The 22,161-nt window shown below is 37.6% G+C and overlaps 1 protein-coding gene across 1 annotated transcript in view; it reads left to right on the forward strand.

The window, feature by feature from the left end:
- KLHL1 (kelch like family member 1) overlaps positions 1-22,161 on the forward strand; it is a 379,658-nt gene that overhangs the window by 329,591 nt on the left and 27,906 nt on the right. The window contains exon 8 of the mRNA XM_036301681.1: positions 15,103-15,265. Coding sequence (XP_036157574.1) covers positions 15,103-15,265 — 163 coding nt within the window. The remainder of the gene's footprint in view (positions 1-15,102; positions 15,266-22,161) is intronic.

Raw genomic sequence — 22,161 nt, forward strand, 5'->3', positions numbered from 1 at the left:
TGTGAATCCAGATCTTTTTTTGTTTCTTCTTGGACTGCGTTTTGAACTTGACCTTATTTTTGATTCTTAGTATATGAAATCACAAAAAACAAAGAGTTGTATTTTTTAATAAAAGCCAAGTGCTAAAAACTCTCCCACATACCTGAAGAACATTTTCTTTTTTTTATGCTTATTTTTATGCTTATTGCAGATGTCTCCATTTCCTCTCCCTTTGCCCTTCTATATGCCCCCCCCCCAACCCCCACCTTCCCCCTGGCCATCACCACTCTGTTTCTGTGTCTATGGTTATGCATATATATTCTTTGTCTAATCCCTTCATCCTCTTTCATTAAGTTCCTTCTCCAACCTCCCCTCTGACAGCTGTCTATTTCATGTATCTGTGACTCTGTTTCTATTATCAGTTTATTTTGTTCATTAGATTCCACATATAAGTGAGATCATATAGTATTTGCCTTTCTCTGACTGGTTTATTTAACTTAGAATAATAATCTCTAGGTCCATCCATGCTGTCACAAAAGGTAAGATTTCCTTCTTTTTATGGCTGCATGGTGTTCCATGGCATAAATGTACCACAGCTTTTTTATCCATTCATCTACTGGTGGACACTTGGGCTGTTTTCAGATCTTGGCTAGTGTTAATTTTGCTGCTATGAACAGAAGGACATATATATTCTTTCAAAGTGGTGTTTTGGGATTCTTTTTTTTTTTTTAATTTCAGGGTTTTTTAAAAATATATTTTATTGATTTCTTACAGAGAGGAAGGGAAAGGGATATGTAGTTAGAAACATTGATGAGAGAGAAACATCAATCAGCTGCCTCCTGCACACCCCCCACTGGGGATGTGCCTGCAACCAAGGTACATGCCCTTGACCAGAATTGAACCTGGGACCTTTCAGTCCACAGGCCGATGCTCTATCCACTGAGCAAACCGGTTAGGGCTGTTTGGTATTCTTAAGGTATATTCCCAGAGTTAGAATTGCTGGGTCAAAATGCAGTTACATTTTTAATTTTTTTAAAGGACTCCATACTGTTTTCCACAGTGGCTGCACCTAATTCTCACAACAGCCCCTTTAGGTAAATGCCATTATTACCACTCTTTCCAGATAAGAAAACTGAAGCTTCAAGTGTTAAAGCATATGAATTGCTATCATAAGGATACCAAAAACTTTTTGCATCCAATTTCATGCTCTAATCAGTACTTTTTATTAATATTCTGATTCAATTCTAAGTTAGAAAACACCTTCATATCAGTCAATAACACCCAGGCAACGGGCAAATCCCTAAGACTTATTTAATTATTTATTTATCTTTATTGTTGAAAGTATTACAGATGTCCCCTTACTCCCCCATTGACCCCCTCCACTCTGCATCTGCCCCCCACTTTGGCCTTCACCACACTATTGTCTCTGTCCAGGAGTTATGCATATAAGTTATTTGGTTAATCTACTCCCACCCCCTTTCTCTCTGAGACTTTTGAATGGAATGATGTGTGTCTACCTAGAATTAAAAAAAAAAAAGAGGGGTCAACAGGTAACAACATCTCAGGAACTAGTGAGCAGTTATTTTCAACTGCTACAGTTGCTTATTTTGCTTATCCTAATTTTCATTTGTTTCCATGTAATTGAATACAGCTGCATAGGTATAACAGAACTGGTATCTATCTATCTATCTATCTATCTATCTATCTATCTATCTATCTAATCTATATCTATAAAAGCCAAAGTGACCATACGACCAAATGACTGGAAATACCAGAACGACCAGTCGACCAGTCACTATGATGCACACTGACCACCAGGGGACAGACATTCAATGCAGGAGCTGCCCCCTGGTGGTCAGTGCACTCCCACAGCCAACCTCCCATGGCCAGCCAACCTCCCCTGGTCCCTCCGCCCATCCCTCCCCCTCTCCCCCCATCCGGCAAGCCCTGTCCAGCAAGCCCCATCTGGCAGCCAGCAGGCCCCATCCAGTGGCTGGTGGCCCCCAGGTCCTGGCTGGCAGGATCCCAGACCCCAGCCAGCAGCTGGCAGGCCCTGGCAGGGCTGGCCCCTATCGGGACTGGGTCAGACGCCCAATAGGCCTTGATTGCCGGCCAGGAGTAGGGACCCCACCCTTGCATAAATTTTGTGCATTGGGCCTCTATTAAATAAATAAAAGTGCTTTTCTCAGCTTCCTAAAAAATAGCATTTTCTAGTATCAGCTAAGAACTGTATAAATCCATGACATTAAAATGATGTTCTGGGATCCTAGTCTTACTGCAATTATTTTATCTAATTTATACTATTCATTTATAAGTTTTGCAATACTAAAAAAATACAAATCTGAAAAATATCTTAGTGAAATTTACTGTTTTGATATCATATATTCACTTTTTTATTCAAGTCTCCTTATTGAGATCATTTTGGCAAGGAGTAAAGAAACATTACAACATCATTTTGATTAAACAGAGTGCACCCAAAATTATTTTATACTATATTATCCCTCAATCTTAGCACTTAGGAAACCTTAACACCTAAAACTATGCACGCCAATCCCTTTATTGTAAGCCCCTCTTGGCAAATAAACTATATCTAGTTCTCATTTTTGACATTCCCAACTGCTTTTGACTAAAAACAGCTCATATAAATCTGTGCCAGCAAAGGTCAATTGCTGCCAGAACGCAAGCAAGCATGAAATGACAGATAAGGGCCATTATTGAAAGAGTCTATAGATGGGGTCTCTAACCTTGTCCTTACATCTAAAAATTTATGAAATATTTATTAACTTGTCTGCATCTCCCTAAAAGATTTAGGATGGGAAGTGAAAGTTAAGTGGTTTATTAAAAGTAAAATGAGGGCTGAAACCGGTTTGGCTCAGTGGATAGAGCGTCGGCCTGCGGACTGAAAGGTCCCAGGTTCGATTCCAGTCAAGGGCATGTACCTGGGTTGCGGGCACATCCCCAGTAGAAGATGTGCAGGAGGCAGCTGATCGATGTTTCTCTCTCATCGATGTTTCTAACTCTCTATCTCTCTCCATTCCTGTAAAAAATCAATAAAATATATTAAAAAAAGTAAAATGAGGGAGTTGATTCTCATTGCTTAAGGTAAGTTTGAAGACAAGGGATAAAAAACTGTCAATATACCTTGATCTCTCCCCTTTATTTATTTCTCCCTAAAATTAGACGTTAACTTTCTGAAACACAAATCTGTCTATTTACCCGTCTATGAAGAAGAAACTCCTTAAAGTAATATTCACAGCTCATTAATATTTACTGTTTGCCTCATGCCATTTTAAAGTCTGCTACTTCCCTCTGTTACTACACCCTGAGATTTATCGCACTAGATATCTTACCAAGCTATATACACAAAGCTGCTTTACAGCCTGCTTTGCTCAAGTTGTCTCTTCCCAGATTGAGCCTTCCTCTGTTTCCTACCTAGAATTCTTACTCAACCCATAATAGTGAGTCTAATGTCATTCCCTAGACAAGGTCTTCCTTTATCACCTATGGTAATGCTGGTTACCCTCTCCTCTGCATTCATGATACGTAGTGGGTGTGGCTTAGCACCCATTATTGAAGATCATAATCATTTAGTTAAACATGTTTCATGCTTAGTCTCTTAGTTTCTAGAAGAGACTATGTCATGCCCATTTTTTTCAAAACATTTTTTATTGATTTTTACAGAGAAATGAAGGGAGAGGGAGAGAGAGAGAAACATAGAAGTGAGAGCAAAACATGGATTGGCTGCCTCCTGCATGCCCCCTGCTGGGGATTGAGCCCACAATTCAGGCATGTGCCCTGACTAGGAAGCAAACCCAAAACTGTTCAATGAACAAGACAATACCCATACAACTGAGCCACACCAGCCAGGGCTGTCATACCCATTTTATTTAACTGCTCACAAATGCCTAAAACATTGTTAGCTCACATTAAAACTCTCATTAAGCCCTAACTGGTTTTGCTCAGTGGATAGAGCATTGCCCTGTGGACTGGAAGGTCCCATGTTCAATTCTGGTCAAGGGCATGTACCTTGGTTGCAGGCACATCCCCAATAGGAGGTGTGCAGGAGGCAGCTGATCAAAATGTTTCTGTCCCATAGATGTTTCTGACTCTCTATCCCTCTCTCTTCCTCTCTGTAAAAAGTCAATAAAATATTAAAAAAAAACTCACATTAAATCAGTATAACATACTATCATCAATTACAAATATATATAACCCTAGCTGGTTTGGCTCAGTGAATAGAGCATCAGCCTATGGACTGAAGGTTCCTGGGTTCGATTCTGGTTGAGGGCACATGCTTGGGTTGCACGCTTGATCCCCAGTAGGGGGCGTGCAGGAGGCAGCCAATCAGTGATTCTCTCTCATCATTGATGTTTCTATCTCTCTTCCTCCCTCTCTCTTCCTCACTGAAATCAATAAAAATATATTTTTTAAAAAAAGCCTAAACAACTGTCTGAACATTTGACTGGTAGCTATGACATGCAATGACCACCAGGGGGCAGACACTTAATACACAGGCATGGAAATATGGAACAGACTGATGAATCTCAGAGGGAAGAGAGGAGGGGTCTGGACGGGAGGATATTAACCAAAGATCTTACATGCATACTAGAGGCCCGGTGCACAGATTCATGCACCGGTGGGTTCCCTCAGCCTGGCCTGCGGGGATGGGCTGAAACTGGCTTTCTGACATCCCCTGAGGGGTTCTAGATTGCGAGAGGGCACAGACCAGGCCGAGGAACCCCACTGGTGCACGTGCACTGGGCCTCTAATATATCAATAAAACCTTTAAAAACATTTTAGTTTCTTGTTAAGAACCATACTTGTTCAATTTCTATAAGTGCCTGACATTCAAATACATATATATTTAGTCAAGAAATCTCAGTTCAAGGAAGAAATAGTTAATAATTAACAGAAGCATAAACAAGACCTTAACTAATGAAGTTATTAATACTTAGTGGGTGGGTTTTAATCATACCACCTCAAGGTCAATGTGTAACAGAAACAAACTGTATACAAATGTGGGGACAATTAATCCCTCAGCGAGTCAGATAGAAAGTATTTTTTTAATAGCTAGAAATTACTTGATATGTTAGACTTGACTTTATACTTGTTACAATATCTTCTTTAAACCTTTGGACACTTGTTTTAGTCAAGACAACAGTGAAATTATTTTTTATCTGCTGTTTAGATATATTTTTTTAATGACAATTATGTAATTTTTTACTGTTAACAACTTTAATGAAAATGACCCTGGAAAAATCCTATGATTTACTATACTAGTAAATTAAACTATGTTGGCTTAGAAAGTTTACACTGTAATTTCTTTTTGGTTTACCATACAGAAATTGTTCCTTTAATCTGAAAAAAAACTCAGATCATTTTATATGAAATAATGGGAAAAATTTTTTTTTTAAGTTCTTAAAATATAATTGTTTCATTTTACTATTCGCAGAAAGAAATATTTTTAAATAAAACATCTAAGTTTTAATTTATAGTTTTTACGTTATAATTTGAAAATTTATTCTGTAAGCATTTATTAAATGACTAGAGGCCCAGTGCACAAAATTTGTGCATGGGAAGGGGTTGTCCCTCAGCCCAGCCTGCACCCTCTTTAATCTGGGAACCCTCAGGGGATGTCCAACTGCCGGTTTAAGCCCCTGCGAGATCGAGCCTAAACCAGCTGTTGGACATCCCTCTCTCAATCCAGGACCACTCCTAACTGCTTGCCTGCCTACCAGCCTGATTCCCCTAACTGCTCTCCTCTGCCAGCCTGATCCCCCTATTGCTCTCTCCTGCTGATCTGATGGTCCAACTGTTCTCCCCTGCCAGCCTGATCACCCCTAACTGCCTCTGCCTTGGCCCCGCCACCATGGCTTTGTCCAGAAGGACGTCCGGTCTAATTCGCATATTACCCATTTATTAGTATAGATTGCCATTAGTTCAGCATTGTGCTCTATATTAAAACTTAAATATAATCAACAATCAGTATAATTTTTTCATAGAGAAAAAATTTTAAAGCATTATCTCTTAATTTACTTTCAAATTACTGCCCAACCCTTTCCACATCTTTATAGGGATTCTTTACTATCATATACTGCATTTCCAATGACTGAAAAAGATCAATTTGTTACTCTAGGCTTTAGTTTGCTAAATTAATACATTCTTTTACTCTTCCTATAATCTTCCATGGTTCATCTACTCATGCCACTGGTGAACAAACATTTATTGAATGTTCATTAGGTCTAAATCACAGTTCTAAGTGCTTTTTAAGATGCAACAATTAATCAAAGAAAAAAATCTTATTTTCACAGAAGCTGCAGTTTCTTACACACAAACCCTAAATTATTTTAATGCAATCCAGAAAATAATTAAAAAACTGCCCCAAAACAGTGGGGTTTTTTTGTTTGTTTATTTGTTTGTTTGTTTTTTGCAGATTGGTAAGGAAAATAAAATTTTATCTCTGGAAACTTGAATAAAGATTTAAATGATGAGCAGAATTTTTATATGCTAGAGAGATCTTTTGCAGTATAGGGTACAATCTAAGAAAAGCCATGAAAGGTAGCCTACATGAAACTTAGGTGAAACACCGAGTATTACATCAGACTGATTTGAATAATTTATAAATATTCTACTGGTAGATATAATTTTAAAAGTTTGAGGCCAGATATTGAATAACATATCTTATAATAAAATTTACTCTTTAAAATGTTCTCTACAGAGAAAAATCTTTAAAGTTTTTGAGCACGGCTAGTTTTTGCTACTGGGTGATCAATCTCAATTTCATAGAAGCATCACAAATCAGTTGGAGAAAGAAGATAGGCAGGTAGTAAACTGAGCTAGAAAGCTGCTGAAATATATAAAGTGAAAATTAAATAAGACAAATTATGGATAAATCAAAAAGAAAGACGATGTAAAAGTTATTTTGCAAATAAAATCTTCCATTAAAATTATTAGTATGTGATTGATCTATTAATATTTGATACAATTAATTTTAATATGAATTGATGATAGTGATTATGTTAGTGTAGATCAATATTTCTTGATTGAGTAGAAGATATATTGTTAAAACAGGGTTTTCATTAGTAAGTGTATAAAACTTGTTTAAAAGGGTAAGTCATGTATAACAAACATGTTTTTCCTCACTACCCTTTTGATATACTAAACGTTATCTATATATTAAAGCCAAAAATAAATAAATCTGGGTTTTGCAATGTTTAGAATAGTTTTTTTTTTCAAATTTAAGCAAATAATTCTAAGTTAAGCCTGAAAGAAAAAGTAATGAATAACATGTTTGTTTTCATTTCCAAAAATACTTCTTAATGATTTAGCCACAAATAAATGTAGCAATAATGAATTTAAACTAGATATACCCACCCCTATTCTCTTTGAGATTTTAAAGCCAATTATTATTACCCAAGGCATTTTCTTGGCATATTTTGTAACCGGGATAACTCACCAGCCTTTAGTGGCTTTAATGTGAAAGTTCTATTTTATTTTATTTTTTCTTGCAAAATCAAAGTGACCCCCACTGCTATTTCTACAGCCTGCTGGAAGGCACTTCTCTAGGTCTAATCATCCTAGGAAAAAGACGTGTAGGGTTTAAATTATTATTTCCCATATTATTTTTCTTTCTGAGTAGACTAACAATATGAAATCTTGCATATAAGAAGAGATCTTAAAAACAGAAACAAAAAATCCTACAGTAAATAAATGAGTACTCATTAAAGGGTGGATTGGGACATTAGCCTTAGAAGGTTATCTCACACTAACCCAGCACAGCAAATGGGTTCTGAGTGGCACAAAGCCCAAACAGAGACAGAGGATTCCCTATGTTCATAAAATGGTGAAGTGCAAACTAAGTCCCCCCAAAATAAGAAAGCAAGCAAAGAACATCAATCAGCAACCAAGTTACATTACAGACAGACAAGGACGCTCATTAGAAACCAAACAACAAAGAGACATAAAGCAACAATCAACAGACATTCTTATATAAAATATTTATAGGCACGCATAACCCACAGACAAGACTTAATAAAACAGTCTTTTTCATGGATCTTTCAGAAGATGTCTTAAAGTGCCTGGGACTTACAGCCAGACTGTGGCCCAGAGGGCTCCCAGGTGGGGTCGCCAGTGAACACCTACAAATAGCCTGTTGTTCACAGTTCTCATCATCTTCTGCTCTCCGTAATAACTATTGACTGGCGTTCAGAGTTGTTTTGGCCAAAATCTGTCAGTCCCAAGGCCTCAAATGGCAATTTCCAGGCAAGACATTAAGGAGTCCTTTTGCAAATGGACTGTTAGCCCCATTTTCTCTAACGCTTTTCCTTATTTCTTAAAGGTATTAAAGGAGAGTGGCTCATGAAGCCTATTACCTTGCTGATCTTGCATAACTGCACACGCCAAAAGCTCTCCTTCTAACATAGATTGGCTGTCACATGATCAGATAACTGGGGATCTAGTTGATGAGCCTTCCCCACCGGAGGAGGAGAATCAGGAAGGGCTTCCCCTGATGACGGGGCCTTAGGTGTTACAGGCTCTACCTCAGAAGGAAGGGGCAGTGGTAAGGCCTCCTGCATTCTGTAGGCTTTTGATCCTCAATATAAAGTGGGCATAGTGCAGGTTGAACAAGAGCCCACATAGTTAAAGATGACAAGGGCATTCGTTTTCCCTGGACCTGATTTCTCTTTAAACTCCTACCTACTTGCTCCCAGAGATCAAGGTCTAATGTTCCAGCATCAAGGAACCAAGGATTATCTACACTAATAAAAGAGAAAAATGGTAATTGGCGTACGACGCTACCCTTTTCATTGGCTAATCAGGGCTATATGCAAATTAACTCCCAACTAAGATGGCAGTTAACTGCCAACAAAGATGGCGGTTAATTTGCATATGTAGGCACAATGCAGGGAGGCGAAAGGGAAAGCAGGAAGAAGCCCCCTGCCACTGACAGTGATCGGAAACCCAGGGGTGAGCTAAGAGGTGGGGGGCAGGGCAAAGGCGGCCCCAGGCCGCCTTTGCCCTGCCCCCCGGCCATGATCACAGAATCAGGCGCCTTGGCCGCCCTGGCCAGTGATAGCAGGAAGTAGGGATGGAGCCAGCGATGGGAGCTGGGCAAGGTTGAAGCTGGCAGTCCCGGGAGCTAGGGGTCCCTTGCCTGGGCCCAAAGCGGAGCCCACGATCACGGGGCCTCTGCAGCTGCGGGTCCCCGCTGCCCAGGCCGTACGCCTCAGCCAGAGGAGTCCTGCAGGGGCAGGGGCAGAGCCCACGCGATCGCAGCGCCCCCTGCTGCCACTGCGGCTCCCCGCTGCCCGGCCGGACGCCTAGGCCAAAGGCGTTAGGCCTGGGCAGGAGCGGAGCCTGCAACCGCGGGGAGCTGGGGGTCCCCTGCCCAGGCCTGACACCTCTGCCGGAGGCCTTAGGCCTGGTCAAGGGGCCGATCCGGTGATTGGTGATCAGAGGGTGATGAGGGTCAACTCCTCTGTCTGAGGCATCAGGCCTGGGTGGGGGGCGGAGCAAGCAATCAGAGGGAGATGGGGGTCCCCTGCCCAGGCATGATTCCTGGGCCAGAGGCCTCAGGCCTGGGCGGGGGTCAGAGCCAGTGAACAGGGGGAGATGGGGGTCCTCTGGAGGAGGCGTCAGGCCTGGGCAAGGGGCCGATCAGGCGATCCAAGGGTGATGGGGGTCTACGCCTCTGGCCTAGGCATCAGGCCTGGGCTGGGGGCAGAACCAGTGATGGGGGGAAATGAGGGTCCCCTGCCCAGGCCTGACGCCTCTGTCAGAGGCGTCAGGCCTGGGCAAGGGGCTGATCCTGCGATTGGAGGGTGATGGGGGTCAACGCCTGAGGGCTCCCAGTATGTGAGAGGGGGCAGGCTGGGCTGAGGGATACTCCCCCACACACACACCCAGTGCACGAATTTCATGCACCGGGCCCCTAGTAAATTATAACAGTCTGCAACAGGCTCTTTGATTGTTCTTCTGTAACTGAGGCACCATTTGCTTTTAATAACTTGTCAGACAGCTGCTGTCCGATTGTGAAAACTTAGCTAAGACACAATCCCATCAAAACTGGAAATCCCAAATGGGCTCCAATGACTTACTGTGTAGTAACTCTTCATTTTCTTACTCTTCGTTTTTGAGATTTCCGCCGTGTCTCGTGTTCCTTGGTCCTCACGTGGGGCACCACTGTCCGGGGCTGACCAGCAGACCCTGAGCAATGGATGATGGATTACTTTGACACAAAGTTTGCTGTGAAAGAGAGGGCTAAGGGACTGCCTGGCTATAGGAACCAGACAGCCTTGTTCGTCTGCCTCTTCAGACTTTTATTATAACAGCATTTTGGGATAAAGTTTATCTTTTAGATACAATCAGTAGGGTAAGTAATCTTGGGAGGACACATGTGTCTGCAATGTCCTTTAAGCAAGACACTTAATGACTAAGCATAAAGATTCTGGTAAACACCCAAGGGTCTGCACATGCACAAACTTGTTTGGAAAGGTCAAGGAACAATTAGGGGTGGACGCCTTTGGCCAACTTCCCTAGGTTGGAATTCTGATAAGCAGAGTAGGCTGCCTTAGCCAACTTGCCTAGGACGGAATTTCCTCTTTACAAACTTTCCAGCCAAGTCTCCTGTACTCCCCCACAAACAGCCAAGGCCACAATAGCTGTCTGGTTTGAATGAATCAAAATCATACCTTTTTTTTTAATCAGATCAGCAAAAATATATTTTTTTGGTGTGCCTCATAACTTTAATAATTAGTTTATATGTGCCATGAGATGTAAAAGGTTGAAAACCACTGCCTTGTACAGTATTATTCTAGACTAAAGATAGGCTTGTAACTGAGCCCTGGACAGGGAAGTATGGGAGAAATCTGCTGGGATATTTCTGAGAATCCTCCCTGACAAGATAAAGGATATCTATGCATACTTCCTTTTGTCTCCTGCTACCCAGTTCCCACTCATATTCTTCTTCTTCTTCTTCTTCTTCTCCTTCTTCTCCTTCTTCCTCTTCCTCTTCCTCTTCCTCTTCCTCTTCCTCTTCCTCTTCCTCTTCTTCTTCTTCTTCTTCTTCTTCTTCTTCTTCTTCTTCTTCTTCTCCTTCTTCTTCCTCTCCTCCTCCTCCTTATTATTATTTGCTCTTTTTGTTATACACAAATAAAAAATAAAGTAAAATATATTACAGATATTCTAAAACTTAATTCAGCTATATCTATCTATAGAGAAAGAGACATATTCCTCATATTCCCCATGTTTGTCTTATAAGGACACTCATCACTGAATTTAGGGACAATCTGCCTAATTCAAAATGATAGCCTCATCTCAAGAGGCTTAACTTAATCACAATCAGAATAAGGTTACATTCACATTTATACATTATGTGTATTGCTCTGAAATACATAATACATGTTGGTAACATACAATTTTTTTTAAAAAACAAAATTAGAGTATTTGGTGGATATTGCTAAGGATTCAGGTATTATCTAAAAAGTCAGAAAGTTGAATGCGCCTAGTTGAGTGGACTAGAACAAAGTCAGCTGGTCTCAGAGTAAAACCCAGCACAGCAATGGTTTAATAAGAATAAAGGGAGGATTTGAGCATCTATGAGCAAGACCACCATTCAGCTGTCAACCCCTGAGAGTACCGGTAGCTTTGCTGTTGGTCCCCTGTGTTTAACAACAGGCCCAAGGGCACCTCATTGCCTATATGCTGCTTCTACTCTATCCATTGCATCATCATTACAGACAGCATACCAGTACCTATGCTTTAGTCAATTTGTTGCATCTGCCTAAAAATAAGAATGATGTTTTATCTTTTTTTACATTTTTCTTTTGAGCAGCTATGCGACCACTTAAAAATTAGTGGCTTTATTATGATAGGATAAGAAAAAACAGGGTGAGTGCCAATTGTCAGTCACTGCTACATAGATAATATAGAAATCAAAGGTAAGTGTTTAGCCTTTTAAAAATTCGGTAGAAAGGGTTTGACTCTAATTATAAAACAATTTTAGTTTTGATTCAAAAACTCACCTTGCCTGCAATTAGTATGTACTAAATTGATAGCTATGCAAGGGATTAGCTAAGAAATAGTCTCCAACATTTTTTTTTAAATACATTTTATTGGTTTTTTTACAGAGAGGAAGGGAGAGGGATAGAGAGTTAGAAACATCGATGAGAGAGAAACATCGATCAGCTGCCTCCTGCACATCCCCCACTGGGTACATGCCCTTGACCAAAATCGAACCTGGGACCCTTGAGTCCGCAGGCCGACGCTCTATGCACTGAGCCAAACCAGTCAGGGCAGTCTCCAACATTTTTGTATGAGCATGATTATTGGTAAACAAGTTTTACAGCAATAGATTTTTCATAAATTAATTATTTACTCTAACAGGTTTTTTATTAATTATAAAAATATATTAATTGTTTAAAACTATAATTATTATAAAACATGAAAGGTACACATTAAATAATAAGACGATATAATTTCTAATATATTATTTGCATATCCAGATTATAGCATTGTGCACCTTCTGAGGAAGAGGTCCTCCACTTTGGAGACCACTGATACTTCTTAAACTTTAATATGCATATTACCTGAGCATTTTCTTAAAATGAAATCTTGATTCAGTAGGTCAAGGGTGGGATACTTTGTAGGATTGCATAAAAAATATTACTAACAACTAAAACCTATATGGAAAGTGCTTACATTTAACTTTTGCTGTCTTACCTAAAAATGTGGGATAGCTTGCTACTTTCATTGAATTATCTTGAAGGAAAATTATACAGAAAAGTTCTAAAAGAGATTTTACTGCAGAGTTATCAAGGGAAATAATATCTGTAGTATAGTATAAAATATATAAGTAATTATATGAATTTTAAAAAGTTTGGTAACTATAAACATCAAAAATAAATTTTACAAATTTTTGTCAGAAGAAATTATACAATTATTCAATTAGAGACACAAAAAATGACTTTAGAGTCCTGGTTGGTTTTCTCAGTGGTTAGAATGTCAGTCTGTGGACCAAAGGGTCATGGGTTTGATTCCTCAGGTATGGATTCGATCCCCAGCTCCGGTAGGGGCCCAAGTGGGAGGCAACCAGTTGAGGTTTCTCACCTCTCTCTCTCTCTCTCTCTCTCTCTCTCTCCCCGCCCCTCCTCCAACCTCCCACTCTCTTTAAAAGATCAATGGAAAAAAAATCCTCTTCAGATGAGAATAAAAAAAAAATGACTTTAGATATTTCTATTGTTTTCATTAGATTATTATGCTTTAATGCAGATTTAACATTGTTACATAAATATAGCACAGAAAAATATTTTTTGCATTGTTGGCTTTGCTTTCCTACATCTGTAAAGATATTTTTAGTAAGCACAAGGAGGAAATTGAAGTATCATTCTGATTTTCAAAATCAGTGCTGGTCCAATTATTCACGTCATTTAATGAGGCCTTTCTGCAAGGGAATCATCTCAGCAGCAAGAAACATGCACATCACATTGTGAGGCATCCAGAGTTCAGAAATCCTGTGGTAATCTATACGAATATCTTTCTTTATAATCTGTAAGCATAAAGTATGAATATTTTCAAAGTAAACTTGAATATTTTTCAAATTTGGTTTACTAAAATATACAATCCTTGGAATATATAGTTCGTACTCAACTAGTAGAGTTGTTTGGGAAAGGAATATAAGTTTTGAAAATGAAAGAATATGTTACAACTATGGTTTTGTCCTGCTTGCAGATCTTAACAAAACAGCTTTAATAACTAATTCTAAGAGGGATTATACTGACCATTTTACTTTTATAATAATTAAAATTTACTAACTTAATTATCAACCAGTACTAAACTCATACTATGACTTTTGTATTTAATCTACCATCTTAAATGCAATAAAGTAGGTACTCTTTAAGAATGTGGAATCTAAAGAACAAAATAAACTGATGAACAAAATAAATCCAGGGACATGGAATAAGGCAGGAGGTGGGGAGAATTAACCAAAGAACTTATATGCATATATGCATAACCCATGGACACAGACAATAGTGTGGTGAAGGCCTAGGGGGTGGCAGAGGGAGTCAGGCTAGAAAGGGTCAATGGGGAAACAGGGGACATCTGTAACACTTTCAAGAATAAAGACAAATTTAAATAAATAAATAAAAATGAATGGAAAGAACAAATAGGAGAAACATTAAAATCTAATCTAAAAATAACCAGCTATTACATTAAATATAGATGGATTAAATAACCATGTAAGTCAAAGATCAGTATCCTGGAACAAAAACAATCTTAATGTAGGTTCATTAATAATTAAAAAATTATACCTTTAAGGTGAGAATCACTACTGTATAGAGAAGAAATATTTCATAACTTAAAAAATAGATTCAGCAAGAAAAAATTGAATTCATAAATATTGATAGCATACATTGAAATAAAGTAAGAAATATAAAATATATATTATATAGGAATTTTTTAATTAGAAAAATATTACTGGAGGAATTTAAAGACAATCTTAATAACATAGAGGGACATACTATGCTCTGTTCAAATTGATGTTACTTTGCTTAAAACAACATTGCTTAAAGTAATAAAGTATTTAAAATGGCAGTATAAAAATATTCTTCAACATAGAGGCACAAGATGTATCATCTCTGATTTTAGAATTTTCTTTTTCACATGGACATAAATAAGAAAATTTCTTTAAGTTTGTAAAGCATCTAGGTCATACTATTTATTTTTGGTTATAAATGTTTTCAATTTAATGATTAAACTTTAGTAAACAGTTTCTACAGCATTGCAATTGTTTCCTAACAACTACAGCCTCTTCTGAATAACATCATATATTTTACCATCAATTTTTTAAATATGTTTTTATTGATTTTTAGAGAGAGAGGGAGGGAGAGGAATGGTGGGCTGGAAACATTGCTGAGAGAGGAACATCATCAATCAGCTGCCTCCTGCACATCCCTACTGGGGATCAAGCCTGCAACCCAGCCTGACCAGGAATTGAGCCAGTGACCTTGTGGTTCATGGGTTGATGCTCAACCACTTAGCCACCGCAGCTGGGCTTACTATCAATTTTATTTTTAAAACCTGACTGTGAAATAAATACATTCAGTTTTCACTTCTATGTTCTAGGCGTGACCGTACTTGAAGGCCCGATTTATGCTGTGGGAGGCCATGATGGCTGGAGCTATCTGAACACAGTGGAGAGATGGGATCCCCAGAGTCAGCAGTGGACTTTTGTTGCAAGTATGTCAATTGCCCGAAGCACAGTTGGTGTAGCAGCACTGAATGGCAAGTGAGTAGATTTTTCCTTTTTATCTGGGGAAAAAAAAATTCTGAGTGAATATTCTTATAAATTAACTCTTACCAAGATTGTTCAATTAAAATCTTTTTAAAAGGCGAAAGATTTGCCAAAGCCGGTTTGGCTCAGTGGATAGAGCGTCGGCCTGTGGACTGAAAGGTCCCAGGTTCGATTCCGGTCAAGGGCATGTACCTGGGTTGCAGGCACTTCCCCAGTGGGGGATGTGCAGGAGGCAGCTGATCGATGTTTCTCTCTCATCGATGTTTCTAACTCTCTATCTCTCTCCCTTCCTCTCTGTAAAAAATCAATAAAATATATTAAAAAAAAAAAAAAGGCGAAAGATTTATACGGTCTGAAGAGAAACCAGAGCAGGGATAAGGACACATATGTAATAACTTAATCAATAAAGAAATTTAAAAAAATAAAATCTTTTAAAAATATCTTCAGATTTTAATTGTTTTAAAAAATTAGTCTTCATGGATAATTGACAAGTCAAGAAAGACTGTGTATTTTTCTGGTTGTCTCTTCATATAAAATAGAAACCAAAACTTCTTCACATGAATTACTGATTAAAGATGTATCAAATATATTTCATGAAAATTACATTCACTAAAGATATGAAAACTTAACATTCTTTCCGATAAAATTGCCTGATGAGCCTTCAAAAGGCTATAAGAAGTTTGGTGCCCAATGTATAATTGTTTCCTAATTATAACAGTCTGGTCACTTTTCACAATTTCTATTTCTTTTACTCTATATCAGAAATCCTCAGCCTTAATACTTTGTATTTTTTTAGCCAGATATATTTTTGTTGGGGATGAGGCTCTGTCCTGTGCATTGGAGGGTATTTAACGGCATCCTGAGCTTCTATGCACTAGGTGCTAGTTACTCTGACCCCAATGTGACAACCAAAATGTCTGCGGACGTTGTCAAATGTCCTTGGGGATGGCAAAATGCACTCCTTCTCATTACCTTGAGAACCCCTGGCCTAAACAAAGCTAATAACACAACTTTGCCTGGACAACTGCTCAAACTAACAATCTGGTCTCCCTACTCATTCCCATACAGTCCACTTGCGAAAGCAGCCAGAACAGCCTTTTATGAATGCAAATAATGTCAGTGTTCTTCAAGGGGTCTCTTTGCAATTAGAATAAAATGCATTTCTTTACCTACAAGGAGCCACTAGATCTTGCCCCTGTCTACTCCTTTTTCTCTGTGTATCAGCCAAGTTGCCCTTTTACTTATATGCCTCAAATATGACAACTTCTAAGCCAACTCAGTCCTTTTGTGTTTTCTTTCTTTTTTCTTTTTTTTTTTTTTTTTTTTTTTGTCTGAGATGCTGTTTCTCGCAAATCTCAGGTGCCTGGATCCTTCTCATCATTCAGGTTTCATCTCAGAATTTGTTCACATGAAGTTGTTTATTAACCATTATATTTAAAACAGGCAACACTGCATACCTTTCCAAACTATTTACTTACTGTTCTTGAAATTATATATGTTATTGTTTTTGTCTCTTTTTTTAAAAATATATTTTATTGATTTTTTATAGAGAGGAAGGGAGAGGGATAGAGAGTTGGAAACATCGATGAGAGAGAAACATCTATCAACTGTCTCCTGCACACCTCCTACTGGGGATGTGCCTGCAATCAAGGTACATGCCCTTGACAGGAATCAAACCTGGGACCTTTCAGTCCACAGGCCGATGCTCTACCCACTGAACCAAACCGGTTAAGGCTGTTTTTGTCTCTTATCCCTAGCTTTATAAGTTCACTAACTGTTGATATTTTATAAGCATCATTCATTGTTATATTCCTGGGCTTGCTAGCCCTTCACCATATGTACTCAGTAAATGGTGAATGAATTGCCCTGACTTTTTGTTAATCCTCACCCGAGGATATTTTTTCCTTTGATTTTTAGAGAGAGTAGAAGGGAGGGAGAGAGGGGGAGGACGAGAAAGAGACAGAGACAGAAACAGACAGACAGACAGATACATTGATTGGCTGCCTCCCTCCCCCACGCGCCCTCATATGTCCTGATGGGGAAGGGATGGAACCTGCAACCCAGGTACATGCCCTTGACAGTGAATTAAACACTTAACCCTTTGGTGCAAAGGCTGGCACTCTATCCACTGAGTGACACTGACCATGCCCAATTTAGTTACTCCTAATAACCTTTGAGAATCTAAATGTTTTTTCTAAATATGTGTGAGTATGTATATTTACAAAGTTACTATTATAATCCTATCTAATAATAGACAAAGATTGAAATTGACTGTATCTTCACTATGCCTCCCATTGGCTAATCAGTGAGATATGCAAATTAACCACCAACAAAGATGGCGGTTAATTTGCATATATAGGTGCTAAGCGGCGGAGCAAAGACTGAAGGTGGCTCCAGCCACCTGAGCCGCAAGAGGCTAGGATGTGCCTCTGGCCAGAGCGAAAGCCTGGGTCCCGGGTACTGGAGGAAAACCGGTAACGGCAGCCAAGGGATGGGAAGGCCTGTTGCATGAATCTTTTCGTGCAACAGGCCTCTAGTATACTGCTTCTGTCACCTCAATTGTAAATAAATATTACCGTAGCATTAAAAACTTTTGGAAATTCAAATTTTAATGGCTATTTAGTAGTAAACCATATTAAAAAACACCCAAATAAACAAAAATAAATGTAAGTCAGTAGTCTCTCATTTTTTACATCAAAAGTATTTAATTGTATCTAAAATACTTATATCTAAAATAATATATATCTAAAATATTTCCAAAAATTTGATATAGAAAGCTATTATTTTCAGGCTTAAAATAAATATTTTAGGTATTTTATTTAGTAAGATTTCTTTTCCATAAATGCCTTTTCTCCCTGGTAATTTTCTTTTCCACATAAACTGGGAAATTTTGTCTTCTATATCATAAATTCAATAATTGACATTTTGTTTATGAATTTTATTTCCAATGTAAACTTAAAATTTTTTGCATTTTAGTTTTTCTTACAGGATATTTTTGATTCCTCTCTTTTCTATCTACTTCATAAGCATTTTTTCAATTGAATGTGCTAGCTTATCATCTTATCTTTAAAATGTCTTGTATCACCAAATGTATATTTTCTTAATTTTTTTTTTGAAAGCCCTGTTTACTGAATTTTCCCAGAAAGGAAAAGTTGAAAAGTATATACTTTCTTTGCTTGAATAGTAAGATGTTCTTATGTTAAGGAAAGACCCTTAGCCATACTCCATTGTGCTTCACTTTGTCATTCCAGGCACTCCTTGTGATTTTTTCTGTCAGAGCATCTAAGTCTTTTAATTTATCTCACAATCAGTATATGTAATTATTATTTTAAAAATCTATTAGATGAGAAAAGAATGGCGGAGCAGAATCATGGAAAGCCAAAGCAAATTGCTACCTGTTAATTTCGTTTTTGTATTTGGTAAAGAGACTTTTCTGCAGCATAGTTTTAACTATCAGACTTTCTGCTAGTACCATCTTTAATATCAAATAATATCTTCAGACATTCCTGTAATTTTATTTTGACTGTAGTAGTTAAGAAAAATCCAGGATCTTACTTTGCTACCTTGGAAAACCATTGTGTACAAATAAAAAGGATTTCAAATTATATATACCCTATTTATTTCATAGTGATGGTATGCTATATTAAAAAAAATGGTTAGAGGTTTTCTTCAATATAGCTTCCTTGTTATACTGAGATTTGTCTGAAAAGGGAATTGAAACATATTACCAACTTTCCACCTAGTCTCATCTGTAAGTTATGCAAAAGACATTCCTTGGAATTGTTTCTTTTTAAAAATATATATTTTTTTATTGATTGCAGAGAGGAAGGGAAATGGAGAGAGAGATAGAAACATCAATGATGATAGAGAATCATTGATTGGCTGCCTCCTGCATGCCCCACAACCTGGGCATGTGCCCTGACTGGGAATCAAACCATGACCTCCAGGTTCATAGGTCGATGCTCAACCACTGAACCACACCAACTGGGGTGGAATTGTTTCTTTGTGAATTAGGTACATTCTATTTCCCACTCCTCTATGAATATATTTTTAAAATTCTGCTATATCTTTTAATAGCAATCACAAAAATTATTTTTAAATTTATGTTAATATTGTCATTTTAGTTATAGAGAATATATGTTATTAATATTTTACTACCTATATTTATATTTTTGGTAGGACTATTTTTTCTTAAAAATTACAATATTTTTTATTTAATGTTACTTAATTTATAAATTAATAAAAGTTTTCTTTATTCTACATTAAATTCATTTTTTAAAGTGTCCTGCAGGATGTGAGGGCGATCTGGCTGCGACATCTGTCACCCCATTGATCGCCAGGGTTGATTCGGCTGATCTGGCTGGCTAGGCGGGTGTCCCCCTCCTCCCTCACCGATCCATGTGCGTCCCTCCCGAAGCTGCGCGCTCGGTCGAAGAGGAGGACCTCCCCCCCCCCAGGAGAGGACCGGTCTTCGGTCAAGGGTATACGAGTAGCTGCGCTCCCCTGCTAGAACCTCCAAACAAGCTCTCAAAGTGTCCTGCAGACTTAGCTATTCATGGATAGTAAAACTTGCAATAGGAGAATGAACATTTCTCTTAGATGTTAATGTTTTTTAATTCCTGTATAGATAAGTATAGACTTTGTTAGCCTTTTTACTTTTTCTAATATTTATATAGGAGTAATGATCTATCTGCTTATTGGCCATTTTTTTCCTGCCACTTACATTCATGCTTAATGGGTTCATTTCTTGTATTCTTTAGAAGATGAATATCTCATTGACACAGCAAATTTTATTTTTTTCGTTCTAAATATATTTTTTATCCTTGATGTATTACAGTTATCTCTCATTTTACCCCTTTTACCTCTTTCCTCCCAGCCCCTCCCCACTCTTCACCACCCTGTTGCCCATGTCCATGGGCTATGCAGATAAGTATATAAGTTCTTTGGTTTATCTCTTCTGGTCCTCCTAGCCCCACATCGAGGTAGGTCAGCAAATTTTCTTAACAGGGATGAGAAATATCCTTACCTATTTATTATCTTATTTATTTGCAACATTATTCTGTAAGGATGATACACACATACATACAGACTATATTAAAGTTACTCATCTTATTCTAGGTTTTTAATAATTACCTCGCATTATAACTTTGTGTTCCTTCACTAATACTTTACGTTGAAATATCTTAAAATATGTGTGTTTTGTTATAGATCCCCCCAAACTCAATCAGAAATAAATGGGATAAAAATCTAATAAACAAAATATTTAGTGGACAATGTTTTATAAATTTCATATATTATTATAATTGTAATGTTTATCCAATTTCTTCTAATGCCTCTCTTTTAACTTAGTTATACACGGAATTTATCATTTGGGTTGTTTTTCTTTTTGTTTTATTTTTTGGCCAGCTAGAATATTTAATATCTTAAGAAATTCTGTTTTACTCTAAAGCATTATTCATACCAAATATCAGAATGTGACAGTATTCAAAGTTTTTACTTTTTAATTGAGTGTATTTTCCCAAATTTTAATTTTATTCTATAGAATGTTTTAAATAATGCAACATTTACTTCAATTAATCTTCCTCCTTTAAAACAAAATAGTACAACTCTCATTTAAATATCTTTTCCCACCCCCACCACAGGTATGATTTAATCGCCTAAAAATTCTGTGGTTTGATGACTGTCTACTAATGTCTTTTTGTTGTTTTTCTGTTTTACTCAGAAAGAAATACAATCATTAGAAAGTCACCTTTCACTTTAGACCAACAGCAGAAAATTGTTTCAACATCACCCTTTGACAGTTGTTTTTTCTCATCTCTATTGATGTGTGTTTTTGCCCCCTCTTATGTTATTTTCACATTTCTCTAATGTGTCATTCTAATCTGACTGTTGCTTCTCTGGATGTGATTTTGAATAATTTTTCTAATTAAGGCTAATCAAAATAGTGAACCTCCCTCTTGAATTTAGATTATTTATGATACCATTTGTTGTAGGAAAACAAGAAGCTGGTTTATAGCTTAAAATTAATGCATGTACTCTGATGAATTTAAGAACAAAATTATATCCATTTCATGAAACATTTTGATCTGTCTTCCAATAAGAAGATTATGCTAAATGGCAGTTACATCATCTTATGTCAGCACAGCCACAAACTTACTCAAGGAATACGACTAAACAGTTAATAGATATTGGTTGTATATGGCCATGTGACTCCTGAAGATCTCCACTAGTGATTCCATGATTCTTTTGTGCTTTTAGCTTTAGGTTGGTTCTTTCAAACTTTGTACCTAAAAGCTCTTTCTTGTTTGTTTATTTTTATTTTCTTAGTTAACTAATACAGCAGATACTGACACTGAGTATATCCATAAATGCTTGAATTTTAATAAATGCATTTTATTGCCCCTTGCGATCCCCCCAAAAAATTGAGTTCATTTCATCATTCCATCCAAAACTTATTCAAACATTCTTCCAAAATCTCATGTTAGTTATATTCATGGAAGAGTTGCCGTTTCTGCAAGTCACGATTTTTGCAATTGCAGCCTGAATTTTATACAGCTTGAAGAATCACGAGAGCAAGTGTCAAAGCCTGCTGTTTTATTTGGGGTGCCCCGATATCTAGCACAGTAACTAACTTATGCCTCAAGGCCCGTCACTTGTTTGGTGATTCCAAATACCCTGTTTCTATTTTTGTATTCAAACTTCAGTATTATCTTTCTTAAAAGTGGACCTCCAAATTTTATATAAGCTTTTATACAATATGCAATTTATATTAAAATTTGTGTTATCTTAGATTCACACTTTTTTTTTTAAATGAAACTCCCTGTTTACTGAATCTCACTTGGGAGTTTTGTAATTTGCTTCCTGGGGGTCAGAGTGGGGGTGGAGGTGGG

The sequence above is a fragment of the Myotis myotis genome, unplaced genomic scaffold (genome assembly GCF_014108235.1).
Source record: "Myotis myotis isolate mMyoMyo1 unplaced genomic scaffold, mMyoMyo1.p scaffold_m19_p_3, whole genome shotgun sequence".
In the NCBI taxonomy this organism is placed as follows: domain Eukaryota; kingdom Metazoa; phylum Chordata; class Mammalia; order Chiroptera; family Vespertilionidae; genus Myotis; species Myotis myotis.